The 20,035-nt window shown below is 43.9% G+C and overlaps 1 protein-coding gene across 1 annotated transcript; it reads left to right on the top strand.

Moving 5' to 3' along the window:
- Positions 1–1,202: 1,202 nt before the first annotated feature.
- Positions 1,203–14,536, top strand: mmp14b (matrix metallopeptidase 14b (membrane-inserted)). The gene is made up of 10 exons (XM_041948675.1): positions 1,203–1,802; positions 8,720–8,868; positions 8,982–9,104; positions 9,269–9,576; positions 10,072–10,233; positions 11,007–11,167; positions 11,248–11,386; positions 11,533–11,683; positions 12,786–12,901; positions 13,004–14,536. Exons 1-10 carry the CDS (start codon positions 1,704–1,706, stop codon positions 13,447–13,449), a joined length of 1,854 nt encoding a protein of 617 aa, XP_041804609.1. The 5' UTR covers positions 1,203–1,703; the 3' UTR covers positions 13,450–14,536.
- The last annotated feature ends 5,499 nt before the right edge of the window (positions 14,537–20,035 follow it).

Below are 20,035 nucleotides of genomic sequence, written 5' to 3'. Positions count from 1 at the left end.
TTTTTCATCAACACAGCATGTATGAATACAAGTATGAATGTATGAATGAATTCATGTGTCCAGTTAAAATGTCCCTCACAGTCACATGTCACTGATCTCTGCTCTGCCAAGGCAATCAAAGCTCCCATCTCTTGTGCCACATCAACCAGGAGGACAAAGGGGAACATTTCTACAAACCAGTTGATTAATGGTGAAAATAATCAGCAGATTAATCCATAATGAAAATAATCATTAGTTGCAGTCCTATGGGCTTACATTAAAAGTCAGCTCCACCTCAATCAACTACAAAAATCCTGCTTTCCATTAATGCATGAGTAATAATAATCTAACACCAAATAACTTAAATAATGGAGTATTTTTGCAGTGTGGTGCTAGTATATTTACTGGAAGGTCTGAATACTACCTCCACCACTGGCATGTAGCAACCTGTCCTTAGAATCTGCAAACCGACTGTCTTTACAAATGAAGACAAAGATTTGTCTCTTAAGAAAACAGAAAGCATCATGCAAGACAGAATAATGCAAGGAGAGCGCAAAGCGTGGGTGTACAGAGGGAGTTTATCCGCCTCATCTGACACGTTACTGTTTAAATGTATGTGCCATATGTGCATTAGAGGGCGCAATCCCCCCTTTAAAGCAGTTTGATGCTGAATGTTGTGTACAGTACGTTTGGCCATATTTGCGCAGCACTCATTAAGAATCATTGTGAGACAAGAGGACTAATCTGTTAAGTGTTGGGTGCATTACAGTAAGGACAGCTAATAACAAACAGATCATGAGTTCATGTTTAAGCCGTAAACAGTTTAACAATGTGGCAATAAGATCTTATTATAGAACATTTGTTTTTTTAATCTGCCGGAAATGTCTTAATAAATGGCTGAATTGTATAATAAGGTCAAATCATATCTCTCTTCATGGAAGCAGATTGATAAATGGCCCATCCTAAAAATATTCTTATTGCCAATATCCTACATTTCCAAATGTGAGTTCATTGTTTTCTGTCTTCTCTGTGAATAATGCCAGATTCAAGCATTTCACACAGTATTAAGGCATTTAATCACCGCCTGAGGGTGAGAGCAAACCGTGCCAAGTCTAATGCGAAGGTCACCAAGTTGATTCCAGCCTTCGGAGGGGCGGGCTGATTCAGGAGGGGAAGGTTTACAACCCTCTTCTTTCCAGCCCAAGGTCTCCTGGGAGTATCAAACTACCACGTCTGCAGCTGGGAGAGAAGGGAAGAGGAGAGGGTATCAAAATAAGCCGACTGTAAGATAGTGAAGAGAGGACAGCGATGAGTTAAGACTGCTTCAAGGAAACAAATTCGGCTGCAACATCTGGAGCGAAGCGCAAGCTGAATTTGGACATAAAACACGCACAGCCCGCAGCTGCAGAGCCCCCTTCAGACTTCCTGCTTCCACTAACGTCCCATAGTTTTGTTCAAATTCACCAAAACGCGAGAAGAATGCACAGACTGGACAAATCCCTCACGTGGTTTAAGTAATCGATCAACAAGTTGCAGAAGCGCACCGCTGCTATCTTCTGGGAACTCTTTTGCGCCAGATCGATCTCGGTTGCGCCTGGAAAGTCGTTCATGGGATACGTTTTTCACAGATGATGTTCTGACAAAGAGCAAAGTGAAGTTTGCGCGAGCCGTTACAAGATCTGTCCATTTTTGTACTGTTTTTTTTTTCTTTGGAGAGTCGAGTGATGGCACCGGAGCTCAAATCGCTCGTCCGTCTGCTGCTGCTGGCTGTGGTGTGGGAGCTGAGCGCACAGGGGGAGACGGTGCGCCAAATCAACCCAGAGGTGAGAAATAAACACAAAGGCGAGGCGAGGAGGGTAGCCACAATAGAATGAAGGAAGAAAGGCAAATAAATGAAACCAGCGATGAGGAATAAGGTTCAACAAATAAACCTAGGATTGAGAAATAAAGACAGATAAGTTAATTCAAATTTAGAATAGAGGATAAGCCAGATAAATATATTGATCATTAAAACCTGATAAATAAATCTGGAGTTGAAGAATTAAGCCAAACAAGTGAGAAGAGACTCATTTCCATTTGGGGGAAATTCGAGGATTAGGAAATACATTTAGAGTGAAGGAATTAAAAAAAGATTTAAATTAGAAGGATCTTTCCTGCTACTCGTCACTAATGTTCTGACTTGACCAAAGAAAACAAACAAACAAACAAACAAACCCCAGATTGTAAAACTCATGAAACTCATGCATCATGATGGATGATAATTTCAACAGTTCTTCAGGAATATGGGAAGGGCTTTGACCCTGGGTTAGAGGAAGCAGCCCATAATGAGGATAGCGCTCGTGAAAACACTGAGAAATGCTGAGGGGGCAAAAACAGGAGAGCAAGAGAAAAAGCAAATGAGGAGAAATGCATGAGCTTGTATTGTGGTCGGGGCAGAGACAGAGGCAATTTTTGTGGGGATGGAGGGGGAGGGAGCTTGATAGTTGTGGGTACAGTTATATTCAGAGGGACGGGGATGTAATTGTTGACATCTGTCCTGAGCTACGCCTCAGCGGGCCGTGGAGAGGTGGGGTTTACAATCTCCGATTCTCCCCATTTAAGATTTCCAATAACCCGCTGAGCTGAGGTACCGGGTCTGTGCAGCGTTGTTGACCAGGGAAGACTCTGGTCTGCTCTGTTCAGTCTGCAGCATCAGCCAGCCTCTCTGTGAATGCTGCAGGAAGTGACATTGTTATGATACTCCTACACACCTGCTTCCTTCAATATCATTAGTAAACACTGTGTGTGGGTTTGTGTGTGTGTGTGTGTATTTGTGTATTTGTGAGAGACAGAGAGAGAGCTTGAGAGCACTCATAATAGCGGAGAGGCCTAAATGACTTTGATATGTATATATAAGTCATACAGTGGCGCCAAACATCTCTCTAATCTCTGGATCCTGACTGTGGCCTATGGAATGATAATTCCAGCTGTGCTAGTGGAAGAAAATGGCATTACCTCCACTGACCTACATAAGATTGTCAATGTAAACACACATTCGGTGATTCAAATGTAAACCGGAGAGCTTGCTCACAACCACAATTCAAAACCCAGGACCGGAACCTGCTGCCAGTTTTAAATTCCATCATCAGTGTTTCTAAAGCTATCATGGCAAAATCCAATTAAATGGGGTATTTGAGCAATAAATTTAATAAACAATAAGATTCTATCAACAAAATAATGTTTCCGCTTAAATTGACAGTGCTCTGACTCCTTTTGACGCTATTCCACTAATGGTCCAAAGTTTTAATTGGAGCAAGTTTGCTAAACAACTTCGAGGCCTCCATGAAGACCAGAGCTAAGACGTGCCTGAGCGTGCTGGGTAGAGCTAACACTCAAAACATCATCTAAGCCACTTTTTTCTTGTATCAGCAAAAAAAAGCTTGCTTGAAGATCATATCTCATCATATCTTGAAGAAAGAAGGCAGTCACACAAGTTAGGCCGGTAATTGATCTGGGTGGATGACAGCAAGACTGGAATAGTTATCAGTCATGAATTAAATGTGGAAACTGAGACATGGAGATGAGTTTTAAGACACTTGTTACTATGGAAATAGGTTGAGTCACATGAAGAGTCCTTTCGTTTTGAGCTGATCTTTATGTATCATCAGCATTCACCAACGAGCAACCCAACAAACAGAGTGTGTTGAACATGTCTCATACTGACAGAAAAGGAAGTGGAACCTAAGGCTTCAACATAAACAGCTTTAATGGTCAAGAAAGTACTGGTTGACCTTTAAGTAAACACACCATTAAGTTTCTGTGGAAATTTGCACCAAAGTGCAGGGACAAGCCTGGCCTGGCCTGGAAAGTGTGTTGGTCCAGTAAATTTATTTTCATTCACTGATTCACCTCCTCTGTTTTACGATGTTTATAAAAAACACCACTTCCTGTGTCTTCTATTTAACTATATTCAAATTGGGGATGTTTGATCTCATATAATGCCTCCACAAACCCACAAGTCACCAGTATCAGCGCACAGTTCCGCTATGGGGGAGGATTTTTGTGTTTTAATTAACATTAAGTCTAATTTAGTGAGTCTGATGGTCAGCGGGGGTGTGCTGGTGAGGTGAGCAGTAAGGGTTGTAAGGATGCAGATGCAGGAGTCATGTCCTGTGGTCTGTGGCAGAGACAGGAAGAGGGCAGTGGGTTTGTGTTTAGCCACGCAAAAACACCTTGATGAGTCAGAAACCACCTGACTGTGACACACACATACAAACACACACACACACATCCTCTCTCAAACGTGCAAGCATCTTCTCTTATACTCATAGAAATGGCTAGGGGCTGAAGTCATTCACTGCAGAGGAAGATAGATGGACACGAGATGAGATGATGAAAGCAAAACAGGGAAGACAGTGAGGAGGCTGTTGCAGACTAGAAAGAAAGGCATTGTGGTGATGGGAGTGATGCAATGTGGGAAAAGGACAGTTGGAAAATAAAGCAATTATCCAATTGAATAGGACAGGATGTAAACCATAGCTGTCATGCACACATCCTGTATGAGTATATGTCTCGCTCCTTGTGCTCCTAACAAGAATAAGCATTGATGCACGAGAATGGTTAAGCTGGTTACTTCACCACTCCTGTCTTGATGTCTCACTAGTCATTTAGAGGAAGAGAGGAAGGAAGAGAGCCAAGTCACATCCTAAAGATCACCAGTGGGTGGCCCGAGGGCAGCCCCCCTGAGGAAAGATAGGAGGTGTTACAGGAAATAAGGTAATGCGCGAAGTCATTACCTCATTTCCTGTTCATTAAGGACTTCATAGAGGAAGCAAGCAATGAGCCAAATTTCGAGGAAGGTTTTTTTTTGTTTTTCTGACACAAAATCCTGCCACCGAGATTTGCTCGGTATTGACCTATTGGTGAAACGACACTGGCAGAGATTTGTGTTTTTCCACTCTTTTGTCACCGGGTCTTATTGTTGTTGGCTGGAGAATGGCTGTTTTAACAGACAGCAGCTGGGGGATTACACACACACACACACACACACACACACACACACACACACACATTTATAGACCTTTTTGCATGTGTGTGGAAGAGGTCCTGGCCAGCTGGCAAGGTCGTAAATGTCTTCCTACAGGAACAGCATTGCCTCGGGCAAATGCAGCAAGAAAGAATTTAAACCGTTTCATTTCGACATGTTGTGCTGAAAATACCCACACAGAAACTCCCTCACACACACAGTCACACGCTAACGGCCAGTAACGAGCTGCTGCAAGTGAAGTGGGAGCAATAATTTCATACGTTTATGACATCTGACATAATACTGCAGCTCTCTGGGCAGAGTGAGTGGATGTGTAATGAGGAGCTGTGTGTGTGTGCTGTATACCCAGCATGCTTCAGTTGGACTCCCATCGCTGTTGACCAGAGTTTCTTTCCATTGGCCCTCACCAAACGGAACAACTGACTCTCTTTCTTCTCTGAAATGCAATCCCTCCCTCTCCCTCGCTCATCCTATGCAAAACGAACACTCTTCCTCCTGACATCCATAGCAACCGCTGTTTGATTTTTGTAGCTCTTCCATTAAACAATAAACTCACATCACTGCATATAAGCGAGCTGCGCCCTTGACCTCAAAAGCCTGGATTTGGCTTCCTAAAAGCACCTTTACACTGTGCTTCTCTTTTCTCTCTGTCTATGCATTGTTAAAAACCAAGAGATCAAGCATGACTTTAACACTAAAATACTACCATGCAGCAGTTTTAAGTATTCTACAACCAGGGGTGCTTCAGCAGCTGCAAGGAGTGGAAAGAAAGTAGCTAACTAATTTAAAAGAAAAGAAATATGATTTGAATGAAAAAACATATTATAATACTGAGTCAACTGTAGTACATTAACACCAGGTTAGAGTGCTGGAAAACTAGTTTGCAAGCAAGCAGAGAATTTTAAAGAATTAGCAAAAAGAGACGGTCAGTTATAAAGCAATGGCTAAATAGCGAAAATGATTAGCATGAAGTAATGAATAAACAGTTGAAAGTTAGCCAAAAGTGATGGATAAATAGTTAAAATTGTTAGCATAAAGTAATAGATAAAGAGCAAACATAATTAGCATAACTTAACGGATAAACATTTAAGATAATTAGCAAAACGTAATGGATAAACAGTTAAAATGATTAGCATAAAGTAATGGATAAACAGTTAAAATGATTAGGATAAAGTAATGGATAAACAGTTAAAATTGCTAGCATACAGTAATAGATAAACCACAAACATAATTAGCATAACATAATGGATAACAGCTAAAATAATAAAGTAAAGGATAAACAGTTGAAATAGTTAGCTAAAAGTGATGGATAATCAGCTAAATAATTAGCATAAAGCAATGCATACAATTGAAATAGTTAGCTAAAGAAATTGGGGGGTTGTCAATAAAGGGATATTTGAGTCCATTGGACAGGGTTGTGCGGGTAGAACTGACCAAAGCGTTTGGTAACCACTGCTCTACATCAAAATGCTTTATTAGCCTGGGCTGTCGTCTCCTTTGCCACCGTAAATAGTGACCATTTCCTCTTCCTGCTACTGCTTCAGTTACTCAGCCCATTAGTGTGGTCAAAAATAGTAGAGTGCGACAGTGAATAAGACTTTGTCAAGTCACCGGAGGGACCCATGAAAGAGGTGTGGGAGCCTTAAAGTTAAAACAAATGCTCAGTGTCACTCAACAGCGGCCTTTTGACTGAGCTTAGGGCAAAGTTAGGATTTTGCCGAAAAGCAAACAGCAAATGTGTAAAAGAGAAGAATAAGGTTTCAAGCACAGTCAAATCACCCCTTAAATGCCAATTTTTCTTATGTTCACAGTGAAATCCATCCAATTCTGAGATGTTGGTTTGTGTTTGACTTTCCCGCTCATGTGGATGTGCTGTAACAGTGGCGAACAGTGAGTCTTTATGTGTCCACTGGAGCTCCACGGGTGAGTCAGGACCAGAAAGGGCTCATTCAGGGGTGAAGTCTAAACACTGAGACCTCCATGTCTCTCTAGGACAGACAGAGACGGAGAGATTAGACCTTCAAGGGCCTCCAAAATGCCATTCTGCCATTCACTCCTGCCCAAACTCACAGAAGCATAGTCATGCATATTTAAACCCACAGACCTGAGCGCATACAGTATTCACAGTCTATGTCAGCACTGCTTGCACACATTAGCTCTGCACTAATTTTCTGTGGAAAAATGCAGAAACAAGGCCGTTAACCACGTTCTGCCTTCATCGTGTTTAGCAACCTTCAGCGGCAGATAGGCTTTACAGCAATAATTGAGTGGCTCTGGGTGTGGTTGTTCATAAGTATTTACACTCGAGCCTCAGGGTTTTCCATAAGAGAGGGATGAGGGAGAAGAGAGGAGAAGGGGTGGAGTGATGAGGCGAGGACAGAGACATGGACGTGGGGGGAAGAGTTTGACTTTGAGGTTTTGGATGCGAGTAGGAAGAAATTCCCAGTTAAATTACTGACTGACGCTGCTGCTCGACTGGAGACATCGGCTGAGGTTGCCCAAGGCCTGAGTCTCACCCTGGGACACTCCCTATCTTTCTCTCTTCCCTCTCTCTCGATCTCTCTCTCTCTCTCTCTGCACAAACACCCACTCCGCTTATGGTTTTTAATCAGAACCATCCAAAACAAATAACAGATCACATGAAGTTACGTCACACGCCTCCCCCTCTTCCAAACCAGCTGGTTGTTTCTGACAGGTTACGGTTATCAGCCCAATCGACATCCAAACAGTAAAGCACATCCTAAAAAGTGCATTACAAGCTCACAAAGTGGCCGTGCACAGCAGACTATCAAAGTGGTCTCGGTTTTTACTGCACTCACAATAGCCTCAGTGTTATTTTTCGGCTCTAGTTCGAGAGGAGAAGCTGTGTGGGAGAGGTGCGGAGCGAAGCCGCTGGCACGGGTCCAGATGTCAAACCAGCACCGCAGTCAAATGGTTTTCCAGGGGAAAGTAAGGTCAAGCTAAGACCGAGGGATCTGGAGGCATGAAGAACTCAGTGACCATCTTAATATGTCCTCAAAGGGCTCCAAAATAATGCTTTCTTCATATACAAACCCAGATGAGTTCAGTTAGAACTGTCGCAATCTGCACTGAAACACTAACAAGTAGCTACAGAATAACTTTAATGCAGAGACTGAAGTTAATCTTTAACTCCTTGAGGGGGATTTCCTTTTCCAGTTTCTGTCTCGCTGTGCTTTTGTTGAAACCTGAACCGTCTTTGTTCAAACCGTTTTTTTTGGGCTTAACGTTGGCATTAATCCTGCATGTTGACCTTAGATTCAATCCACTTTGGCCCTCACCAGAGAGCTCAGTGTTGATGGTTGGATAGCTTTTGTGTTCAGTCATTAAATGGAGATGCGCCAGGCGCTAAATTATGCTACTCTGACTGTCCAAATATCTAGATACCAAAACACAGAGATGTTATTGGAGAGATTATTTTCAATGTCAGTCAGGAATGTGTTTTTGCTGCAGTCGCATAAAAACATCCTGAACTTGTAGTGCCTGTAAGTCATAATCCACATCATTGCTCCTTAAGTCTGGTTCTGGTTTCAGTAAACAACAAGAATCAGGTGAGATATCACATGTTTGCGTCTGTGTTTCTAATTTAACCGTTTTGGTTTTCTTTCTCTGTGCAGAGACTGGAGTTTCCTTGGTTTCATGTTGCAATAGTTCTCATGAGTCACACTGTTGTCTGCTTGTTGCTTTGCTTTAAAGTCATGGCTGCAGCAGTACGGCTACCTGCCCCCGGGGGACATGAGGACCCATTCCCTCCGCTCCCCTCACTCCGTCTCCTCGGCCATTGCAGCCATGCAGCGGTTCTACGGCCTCACCATCACGGGCACCTTTGACGCCAAAACCATTGAGTGAGCATCTTCTTGAGCAGCTGTATTCCTCACAGAGTAGAAGCGCGGTCATTCTCAAATCAAAAGCAGCATTCCTCACCTTAATTGAGTGGATTTTGTCTTGTCTTCGGCAGGGCCATGGGCCGACCACGATGTGGCGTGCCGGATAAGTTTGGTGCCGAGTTGAAGAGCAACCTGAGGAAAAAGCGATACGCCATCCAGGGCCTGAAGTGGAACAAGAACGACATCACGTTCTCGTAAGTCAGCAAAGCTCAAAGTGAATGTGATGGAACAGTCCCTATAGCTATTTTACTCAATGATTTATTTATTTTTACACCCAAAACCCAAGCACAACACCTAACTTTGGCTTACCTTTTGCACCCTCCCCCCTCACACACCCACACAATTACACCCTCCTCAGCATACAGAACTACAGCCCCAAGGTGGGCGAGTACGAGACCCACGAAGCCATCAGGAACGCCTTCAAGGTGTGGGAGAGCGTCACGCCGCTCCGTTTCCGGGAAATCCCATACAGCTACATACGAGACAAGGTGGAGGAGTTTGCAGACATTATGATCTTCTTCGCCGAGGGTTTCCATGGTGACAGCAGCCCGTTCGATGGCGAGGGGGGCTTCCTGGCACATGCCTATTTCCCCGGCAATGGCATCGGCGGGGACACCCACTTTGACGCTGCCGAGCCGTGGACTACTGGAAACAAGGATCTGTTAGGTGAGGCTCTGCTGAATCGAACTTTAGCCTGACATTTTGATAAACGGGGGGAGTTTTTTTCTCCAGTTGAAACCTGATGACAAATGCTGGGAGTTCTTCATTTTGCGGTTGTGAGCAAAAAACACGAGCAGGTCCAGTCTTGTGTCAGTACACTGGAGGGAGTGAGTGCTCTGGGCTACGTTAATACCACAGAAATGCAGAAGTGTTTATTTCAAGTACAGGAGACACACAGACCTGCAACGTCAGCTGTTTGAGTCTGACACATCTTCACATGACCTGCAGGTCATTTTATTTTTGATTCACTGATGTGAGAAGTATTTGCTTGTGTTTGAGTCACTCAAACACGAGGAAACATTTGCTTCTTCTCTTTAATACTCACTGTCTCATTAGCATAAAATCAAACTCCTGCTATTTCATGTATCGCACTTAACTTTCACTCATTTGAAAAAAAAAAGGGTCATCTTAAATGATGTTTTGGTGTTGACGCTGTTTCAGGTAATGATGTGTTCCTGGTTGCGGTGCATGAACTGGGCCACGCTCTGGGTCTGGAGCACTCCAACGACCCTTCAGCGATCATGGCTCCTTTCTACCAGTGGATGGACACAGAGAACTTCCAGCTTCCTGACGATGATCGCAGAGGCATACAGCAACTTTATGGTGCGTAATGGACAGCTCCCCCTCTGAATCACAGTCAGAAAAGAGCGCTAACAACCAAGTGTATAAAGCATAAAGAACTGAAATGATACACTGAGAGAAAGGAGCTGAAAGGCAGATGTAGTCAAGTCAAAGTTTATTGTAGGTTGATATCACAAAGTATGTCTCAAAGGGCTGTGCAAACAGTAAAACAAGTGATGAGTTAAGTGAGTCAAAATAAATATGAATGTAAAAGTGAGATAAATTACATAAAAAACACTATAAACAGAATATTGAAGTATTCATACCTCATTTTTTTCTCATGTTTTTCATTCATACCTGGGTACAAATTTTAAAAACACATATATGTGTTATATGTACTACAAAGTAGTAGTAGTAGTAGTAGTTTAGTATATTGGACAGACTAGATGTGTTTGGAGTTTGCTTTTAAATGAGTTGAATGAACCAGCCTCTCAAATTTGGATAGGGAGAAGGTTCCAGAGAAGAATGTCTCAATATCAGAGAGCCATGCCACCTACTGATGATGTATTTAGTTATGGAGCAACAGCCCCAGCACATATATATGTGGTGGCCAGATGTGATAAGTAGGATTTGTTGATTTTTGTTATTGTTTGAGCAATTGTTGGTTATCTGTTTTCTCTCTGTTGTCCTCTGTGTCTTAGCCTGTAATCTACAAGGGGTGCCGTTAAGTTTTGTTTGATCTCACAGCACCAGAATTAGATGATGTGTACAGGTTCAGGTTGGGTCCCTGAAAATCATTTTCATATGTCACACAGGGTCTGGATCAGGTCCTCAGCCCCCTCCTGTTACACCCCGCACACCCTACCACAGCCCCCAGCCCACATATTCACCGGACAAGCCTCGCTTTGGCCCCAACATCTGTGACGGACACTTTGACAGCATCGCTATCCTCAGAGGAGAAATGTTTGTGTTCAAGGTGAGCCCACACAAACTCGTTGGACTTCTGATGCGACAGTTCGTCAGGCAGGCTGTTAATTAATCTCTGTTCCCTCTCAGGATAAATGGTTCTGGAGGGTACGCAACAACCATGTTCTGGACGGATATCCCATGCCAATTGGTCACTTTTGGAGGGGGTTGCCCACTCACATCAATGCTGCTTTTGAAAGGGAGGATGGGAAATTTGTTTTCTTTAAAGGTAAGTCTTTAGCATCGTGACAAAACATTTACGAGAGTTCCTTTTAAAAGCATCATCAAACAGGAAACATTGTGCACTTATCTCACAAGTGTTCTTCCTCTGCTTCTGTGTCCCTGTCTGTCCTGACTCTGCCTCTCTCTCTCCAGGGGACAGGTATTGGGTGTTCACTGAATCCATTCTGGATCATGGTTACCCTAAGAGTATAAAGGAAATGGGCAGCGGGCTTCCCAAAGATCGGATAGACGCTGCTCTCTACTACACCCCAACTGGACAGACATTTTTCTTCCGAGCAAACAAGTTAGTCATCTTACTCTTATTTGCGTCACCACCACCAAAACATGTGTTTGAATGTTGACCATATAAGGTCCAAATGCTTGAAGTCGGTCGCTTGTCCTGAATTACAAAGCTGCTTGTCATTTCAACGTTAAAACAGATTTCGAGGAACTTTAAAGCCGACTGAGCCTCGCCATATTTCAACCTGTCATTGTTATAAACAAGCTGGGTGAAGTGTGGCAGTCAGTAATTACAGTGCAAACAGCCTCCGACAGAAGTCCATGACGTGGATGTTTTTATTAACTGCTTCTGAAGGGGGGGGGGCAAGAAAAGGTTTGAGAACTGCTGCTTTAGAGCAAGTCTAAGTCAGGCCTTAGCTCATGTAGGCCAGGTCCAAGTCAAGTCTCACCTCTGTCAGGACAAGAAAAGTCAAGTCTCAAGTCTGTCAAAACAAGTTTCGAGTTGAGTCTTTGTGAGTTAAATCAAGTCTTAAGTCTCCTCTAGGGAAGTCTGAGTCAAGCCTCAATTCATTCAAGACAACTCCAAGTCTCAAGTCTGTCACATGTCACAAGTCCTGTGGGCCAGGATCAAGTCAAGTCTCACTTCAGTCAAAACAAGTCTAAAGTCAAGTACCAAATCCTTTAAGCCAAGGAAAAGTCAAGTCTCAAGTCATTTGTGACATGTGCATGTCAAGTCTGTCAGACCAAGTCTCAAGTCCCATTTAATATTGTAGGGCTAGTCAAAGTCTAGTCTCAAGGCATTCAAGACAAGTTCAAGTCTAGTCTCAAGGCATTCAAGGCAAGTTCATGTCAAGTCTCAAGTCTGCAAAACCAAGTCAGGTCTTCAGTCTGTCAGCACAAGCCTCGAGTCCTTCAGGACAAGTCTGTATCAAATGTCAATTAATTCATGAAAGGTCCAAGTCAAATCTCAGTTTAGGTCTTTTAGGGCAAATCCAAGGCAAATCTCAAGGCATTAGAGACTAATCCAAGTCAAGTCTGTTGGAACAAGTCTGAAGTCCTTTACGGCAAGTCAGGTCACAAGGTCTTCATAATCAAAGTGTGTCCATTAACTCAGTCTGTCTGTCTCTCTTTACCTTTCCTGTCTTCCTGTCTTATGCTTTGTCCAGGTATTACCGTTTCAGCGAAGACTCACGAAGTGTTGATGATGGTTATCCAAAGTCAGTTAGTGTGTGGCAGGGAGTACCTGACAACATCAAGGCAGCCTTCATGAGCAAAGACCAAGGTAAGGGTTGTGTGTCCAATATTACCTTAACTTAAACTTAAATACGCTGCTTCTGATTGCAGTTCAGGACTATTTCTCACATTTCCTTCTCTCACCCCTCAGCATACACCTACTTCTACAAAGCCAACAAGTACTGGAAGTTCAACAACCAGGTGATGCGTGTGGAGCCGGGATACCCCAAATCAGCCCTTCGTGACTGGATGGGTTGCCCCAACGAAGACCCCAAGACGGACGGAGGAAGAGGTGGCGGTGGACACGACAAGGACAAGGAGAGGGAGAAGGAGAAGGAACGCGAGGATAAAGACAAAACCACAGATAGAGAGAGGGATAGGGAGGAAAAGGAAACGGAGAAGGATACGGAGGTGATCATTATTGAAGTGGATGAGGAGGAAGGGGTTGGTGGAGGCAGCGGAGCAGCGGCGGTGGTGGTGCCGCTGTTCCTGTTAGTGTGTGTGATTGCAACGCTGGCAGCCTTGGTGTTTTTCCGTCGGTACGGTACCCCACGCCGACTCCTCTACTGCCAACGATCTTTACTGGACAAGGTGTAGACGCAGGAGGAGGAGGAGGAGGAGGGAGAGAAGAAGGAAAGAGGAGGGAAAAACAGGGAGAGAAAGAGAAAAAAAGTGGAAGAAAATGTTGAACACAGATCATAAGAGCAGGAAAGAAAGAGATAAAACTGGGGAAAGAGCAGAAGGAAAAGCACCAGACTTGCATTTTAAAATATTCTTACCACTGTCAGATTCCTTCTGCTCTATCTCTCAACCACTCCGTCCTTCCATTTTTTTTCTTTTTTCTCTTCCCTCTGTCTCTGCCTGCCTCGTGGTTACTGACGCCAGCTCATTGCTGTTTGTTTTAGCCTTTTTCAATGTCTTATTTTTAGTTTTTGTCAGTGGTCAGTGTTTGTGTCCTCGTGAATTTCCGCTTTGAACCTGCATCTTCACGATGCCCATCCTAGCATGTTCCTTTGAGTAAGCAAAGAGCGCGTTCGACCGCTCGTTTCTCCCCCTTGTTAACTTACACACACTCACATTAGTACACACATTTGGAAACCACAGTGGCGCAGTCATTGTGTTCTCAATCTTCCAGTAAAGTAACACGTCAGAGCCAGTTAAGGACCATAAAAGGGGAAGAAAACATTAGCTTAAGTCCTTATGAAGCATGAGATACACTCATATCAGAGTAAAGCAATAAATGCGACTGTGTCTTTTCCTTTTTTATATCAATGTCTTTAATGCTGATTATTATTATAAATGATGTTGTCACTATTATTATGACTATTACTATTATTGTTGTTGTCCTCTGTTTAAAGAATGTGTTTTTGTACATTGTCATTAAAAAGTCCTGCTGGACAGTGACATACAGTTTTGAAAGTGGCCTTAATTTTATATATGTGGGGACAGTGAATGGGGAAGGGGGTTATGTATTCTTGAAACTTGATTGTTTTTTTTACCTACCTTGAATCCATCTCAAATGAAAATAAATTGAAGATCTGAAAATGACTCCTTTTTGTCATTGTACTTGTTTACAAATCATGGTGCTACATTACTAGTCAGGGGTTATGCGCAGTTTAATGACAATGATAATGATACTAGTGATAATGATAAGATTGATAATGATCTAGTTTCCTCAATGAGATTGTGTGTGTGTGTTCTTAATCACTTATATTTTTAAACTTTTCTCACTAAATAAAGTAATTTCAAAAGGCGTTCTGTGCTTTGACTTTCACTTAGCAAATCATTTACCCAGCCTTTCTCCCTTTGTGCCATCTTTCTGTTAACTGCCTTTAGCTGAACTGGAGCCGCTCACTCCCTTTAATGTAGTAATATTTCAATTTAGGCCTAACTGCTTTCCTATTATCCATCTTATCTACTTGAGCTCTTTACCTCTCGTGTCGATCACATTGCTTCTCCGCCTGGTCCTCCCCAGTCTTCCTGGACCTCCAGGTTTCTTGCTCCCCGACTGCACCACTCTGCGTTACTGGGGCTCGGAAACTGGCAGGCCAGAAACTGGGTCGGAAAACGCGGACTGGATCCAAAGCTTAAGTAGAAACAGGGATGAAGACGACTGTGTGAAGCCGTTGCTGCACAGCAGGAAAACATATCTCAGCTATACAGTTAGAGAGACAGAGAGACTTAAAGACCTATAAGGACCAAAAATCCTTAACAAGAGTAGGACGATGAGGAACATCATGCAAGTGGGAGGAAATGCTCGTCGGGTTTGGGTTAAGGCTTGGATAAGCGGTGGAAAGGTGTAATTTTTTTTATGATAGGCTCAGTGGGTGACCTTAGATGTGCAGCAACACAAATACACTCTCATGTTTCGCACAGCAATAAGTGCCTTTTTTTTGTTTTTTTGGATTATGCACTCTGTATGTGCACACTCCCATCCACCGTGAGCCAATAAAAGTTCAAACAGCAAACTTAGGCGTCTCCCCACTCGTTAATGATCCCACTAATGAACAACTGACATACAGCCATCAGACTCACTGTAAAGATGACTGATTGCGAGAGAAAGAGAGTGGGTGGGGGTCAGCGCCCCTATGATATGTTATGATTACAGCAACAGAGCTTTATGCAATTAAAATGATGAGGTATTTTCCTATTGTGCCGAAAAGATTTAGGGCGCCCATTTGTCTCCACTTTGCTGCAGTGTTTTGAAGAGCTGGGGCCGGGGAGAGAAGTCACGAGGCTTTTTGGGGGGGCAAGAGGAGGGAGGAGGAGGAGGAGTGAGGAGGGTTAAGTCACATTTGGAGGCCAGAGATGGAGCAGAATTCCATGAGCAACATCTGGAATTCCAACTGCATCATGTAGGCCAGACACACAGCGGGACACAGCAATGAGGGGGTGGGGGATGGGAGTTGGTTTGGATCTGTTTAATTGGGTTTTTTTTGACTACATCGAGATCACAATAAAGGATATGTAAGAAAAAAAGCGTGTGTTTATGGAGTTTTCATTCTCCTCTGCAGGTTTCAGCGCGTCTCTTTATTTGTGCATGATGTTTTCCTCGCTCAAACCATCTCCTTGGCCCGCGCACAAGTCCGGCTTTCAGCTGCGGGTCACTACTCGATGTTTTCTGTCTTCCCCAGCTGATTCTGCAGAGTGGAGAAAAGAATCGCCTCAGCATAATTCTTCCCCGCAGTCCTCTCTTTTCTCCTCTCTCTGTGTAACTGGAGAGCTTTTCTTCACTGTCTGCGAAATGACTCACTTCTTTTTCACAAAGCCCAACAAAAGACCACACCACAATGCCCCAGCCTCTTCCAGCCATCTCCACTCCTCTGGCTCTCACATTTCACCCAGATAAATGAAAAGGTAATTTCGAGGCCTCGTTCCAGTGCTGCTTTCCACTTTCCACAAAAGCTGATCTACAAACATGAACTCCTCCATACCAAGTACCTCACACCGCATCCACTCGACTCAACAAACGTCATTAACGGGCTCCTTTTATGTCCCTGTCTTCCTCTGCGCTGGACACTTCCTCTGCCTGTTTCAGTTGGCATGTGTGTAGCCTGCAGGCTGATGAATGGAAACTTTCAAGCAGGGGAAGTCCTGCTTTTGGCCATTGTGTCTCACAATAGCCAACGCGAACATCATACTGTAACCTTCCCATTAAATGAGAATGAATAATAAACAGTACGGTTAGTGTTGCACTCTGCCTGGTAACAAGGATGTGGCATGACGGAAAGGGGCATTTCTTAAGAGAACTGGTGAGCAGCTATATAGATTACACATGGTTTTCATTTGCATCAGCTAAAGCTCTGCCACATCCTGCAGCGAGCACAAGTACGACAAACAGGAACAGAGGGTTTCTCTCTGGAGTGTCTTACACTCGCACACAACCAACCAAACATGCACAGATGGGATGTAAAGGGCCTCAGCGCTGCAGTGTTCACTTCCTCCATCAAAGAGCGGAGGTCAGGTGGTCGTATCTTGTTTGATCGTGAGCAAATGGGAATGTCTGACATGAAATTTGCTTTGTGTGTGTGGCGTGTCTCATTTCAGAAAAAAAATCACATTCATTTAGCGACCCTCTGGTCATCCTGTGAGTGCAGCCATCAGGCCATATTTTCAATTTACAAATAAGCCAGTCTATTAGGAGACAATACAGTGATTGAGTTTTGCTCTGTCTGTGTTATGGTGGGAAACTTGTGAGAGACAGACTTAAAAAAAGATGGTTACAATTGATGCACCCGAGGATTCTACACTGGTCTGTAGGTCCAAAAAGAAAAACCCCAACCGCTATCATACAGACTGCTATTAAACTTTGTATGGACATTCATTGTTTCCAGACGATGTAACCTAATGACTTTGGTGATCCCCTGACTTTCCCTCTAGCTCCACCATGACACTGACATTTTTGACTTTAACCGATGTTCATTTCCCCCCTCAGGATCAACTGTCAACTTCAATCTTAACCTCATCTAGCGCCATCATCATCTTTAAATCTTTCAAAACTGAAGACATTCCCGTCAGCCTCAGCTGTACTTTGTGTTTGACACAGACGGTCGCTCCATTGCATTGAAGTGCGCCAGTAAGGCATGCCACTGAGCCGGCCTTCACAATACCATGGCTGTGAAATTGGTGAACGTAAATGGAATGCAGCCATTGTTAGGGTTAGCAATTATACCTGTGCATTCCCTATGAAATGTCAAAATGCTGTGAAAAGGTCGTGCCTCAGCGGAGGTTTGCTCTTTTTTAAAATGGAAAAATAGTTTTACAAGGTGCTGTGCTCTCTCGGAGGGTGCAAGGGTTCTTAGCTGCTGTAATCACACACACAAACACACACACACACACACAGACGCTTTTTATCACGATCCCCTGTGGGCAATCCATTGACATAATGCATTCCTTAGCCCCATACCCCAACCACAGCCACCACAACTGAATGCCTAACCCTAAGCCTAAAACCAAGTCTAAATCCTTAAAAAGCAGTCTGGACTCGTGGGGACCTCAATTCTGTCCCCATGGGTCAGTGTGCAGTCAGAGTCCCCCCTGAGATATAAAAACACACCTACACACACACACAGGGTTTACTTGTGGTGTACAGCGGCAGTGAACGAGAGGGATCAATACCTAATACTTTTTTCCGTTCTGTCTGCATCTTGTTATTCCATTTAGCTACGCATGGAGGTATGCATGGAAAATAACTTTCCACATTAGTTAAACATAACTTTTTTGTGTGCCCCAGATGTCCCGATCTCAATTTTCTCTGCTCCGTCGTGTATTTTACCAACTGTTTGCTTTGTGATCTTTGTTAGCCACATGGCTTTGTCGGTATCTCCCCCCTCAGTGCTGAATCTGCTTAAAGCTATAAGTTTAAAGCTACATGCCTGCTTTTGTTACGCTTAACACAATGTCTGCACTTTGAATTGGGTGTGGTGCAGTGGGAGCAGTCTCTTTTAAATGTCGGAGGGAGGCATTGTGTGGGTGAAAAAAAATACAGGTGCAAGGAAGTTGAACAATCAACATTTCAACTTCTTTAGGTTGCTGTTTTTTCAAACCTGTCTCACATGGCGTGGTTTCCCAAGCCCTGCAGAAAAACGCCTCCATCACATGAGATGCTGATTCAGGCTCTCCAGGCCCAGCTACCCTTGCCCTGACCCAACCATATCCGCAAGGAAACCCCCCTGCTTTGCTAAGGGCCTGGTCAGGATAGTGGGCACATTTCATCTGACAACAAAATATATATAGAGTCCCTGTCTGAACTCCTGAGACCCCCAATTATTCCTCCTCCTCCCCCTCCCCACATGCCCTGCAGTCTCTTAATGAAGTATCATACAACCTCATGCTTGGTTTTTCTCTTTCTCTCACCGCCTCTTCCATCGCAACAGCACACATCTGGTTTCCATAAGCACATACATGTCATCACAAAGACGGGGAGGGGGGAGAAACGAAGGGAGGACTGAAGGAGGAGGGGGAAGGGTGTGTGTATATCAAGGGAGGTTTGAACTTCGAGGAGTGGTAAGACTGTCAAGATATCGCTGTCCTTCATCAGCTCTCCAAACTCCTCTCACATGTTTTCTTGACATGGGCCAGCTTCCTTTCAGTCTGAGATTAAAGGGAAATCTATAAGAGCAAGCATGCAGTAGTGAGGGAGACCATGAGTAAATAGGATGCAGACAGAGAAGGAAAAACTCCAAGTCAGAGGAGTGTAAGAGGAAAGTCAGTGAGACATGCAGAGATCAGAAAGGCCACATCAGAGGTTGTCTTTGAAAGTGGAGCTTAGTGGGCCTCTATGCTGAGTTCCTAACAGTGCTGGACACAAAGACCTATGTGGTTACACTTAGGAGGGGAGGGCTGGGGGGAGGGGAGTGGAGGAGAGGAGGAGGTGGGTGGGACTGCTTACAGAGCGAAAACATATTGTTTTTCCTGCCCACTCATCAACATAAGAGTGGCCTTGCTGAGCCGACTGGCTGGTCACGGAGGCCCTTACTATTGACCTGAGCTCTACACCAGACACAGGTAGTCTGCTGTGCTCCTCCAGCTGCCACGACAGGTTCTGGAAAAGACCCACAACTGCAGAAACATTGTTTTGAGTCATCTTTTCATCTGTGAACACAGTGCTGTCCATCTGTTCCACTTTAGCTTCGCAGGGAAGGATCTGTGGCCTTCCACAGACAAAAAAAAAAAAAAAATCTAAAATTCTTCTAGTGCCTGGAGTTGGACGAGGTGAAGGGGATCTCTTTGATGGGGTCAGTTCTCCATGGAGAGACTGCTCGGGTGATGCTGATTTGAGGAGACTTTATTTGATTTTGTCACTTCCTGTAAAGGCGGACACACACATTATGACTGTTGTTGCGGCAGATAAAGCCATAGTGTGCGGTATGTAAAGAGTCTCGTCTTGAGACTTCAAATCCTGTCACTGCCAGTCGATTTCAGAAGAGATTTGATGCTTGCAATAGACTTCGACAGCTGATGGTATTACTTGAGTGTTCCTGAGGGAGATGTACTGGTAAATAACAAATGAAGGATGGCGAGCAAAAGGTTTCTAGTATGAGAGGACAACCTGAAACTGTGCTTTTTGGCTTTTTCAGCACAAATGTCACAGCATATGAACAGTGCGAGGTGCTGTTTGCCTTCCAAGAACAAGTGACAGTCGGCCTTCTCACGGGATCTGCAGGGTCGTCTACCTCCAGAA

Source organism: Chelmon rostratus, chromosome 12, assembly GCF_017976325.1.
Source record: "Chelmon rostratus isolate fCheRos1 chromosome 12, fCheRos1.pri, whole genome shotgun sequence".
NCBI lineage: Eukaryota > Metazoa > Chordata > Actinopteri > Chaetodontiformes > Chaetodontidae > Chelmon > Chelmon rostratus.
This window is presented reverse-complemented; position numbering and strand designations above follow the sequence as displayed.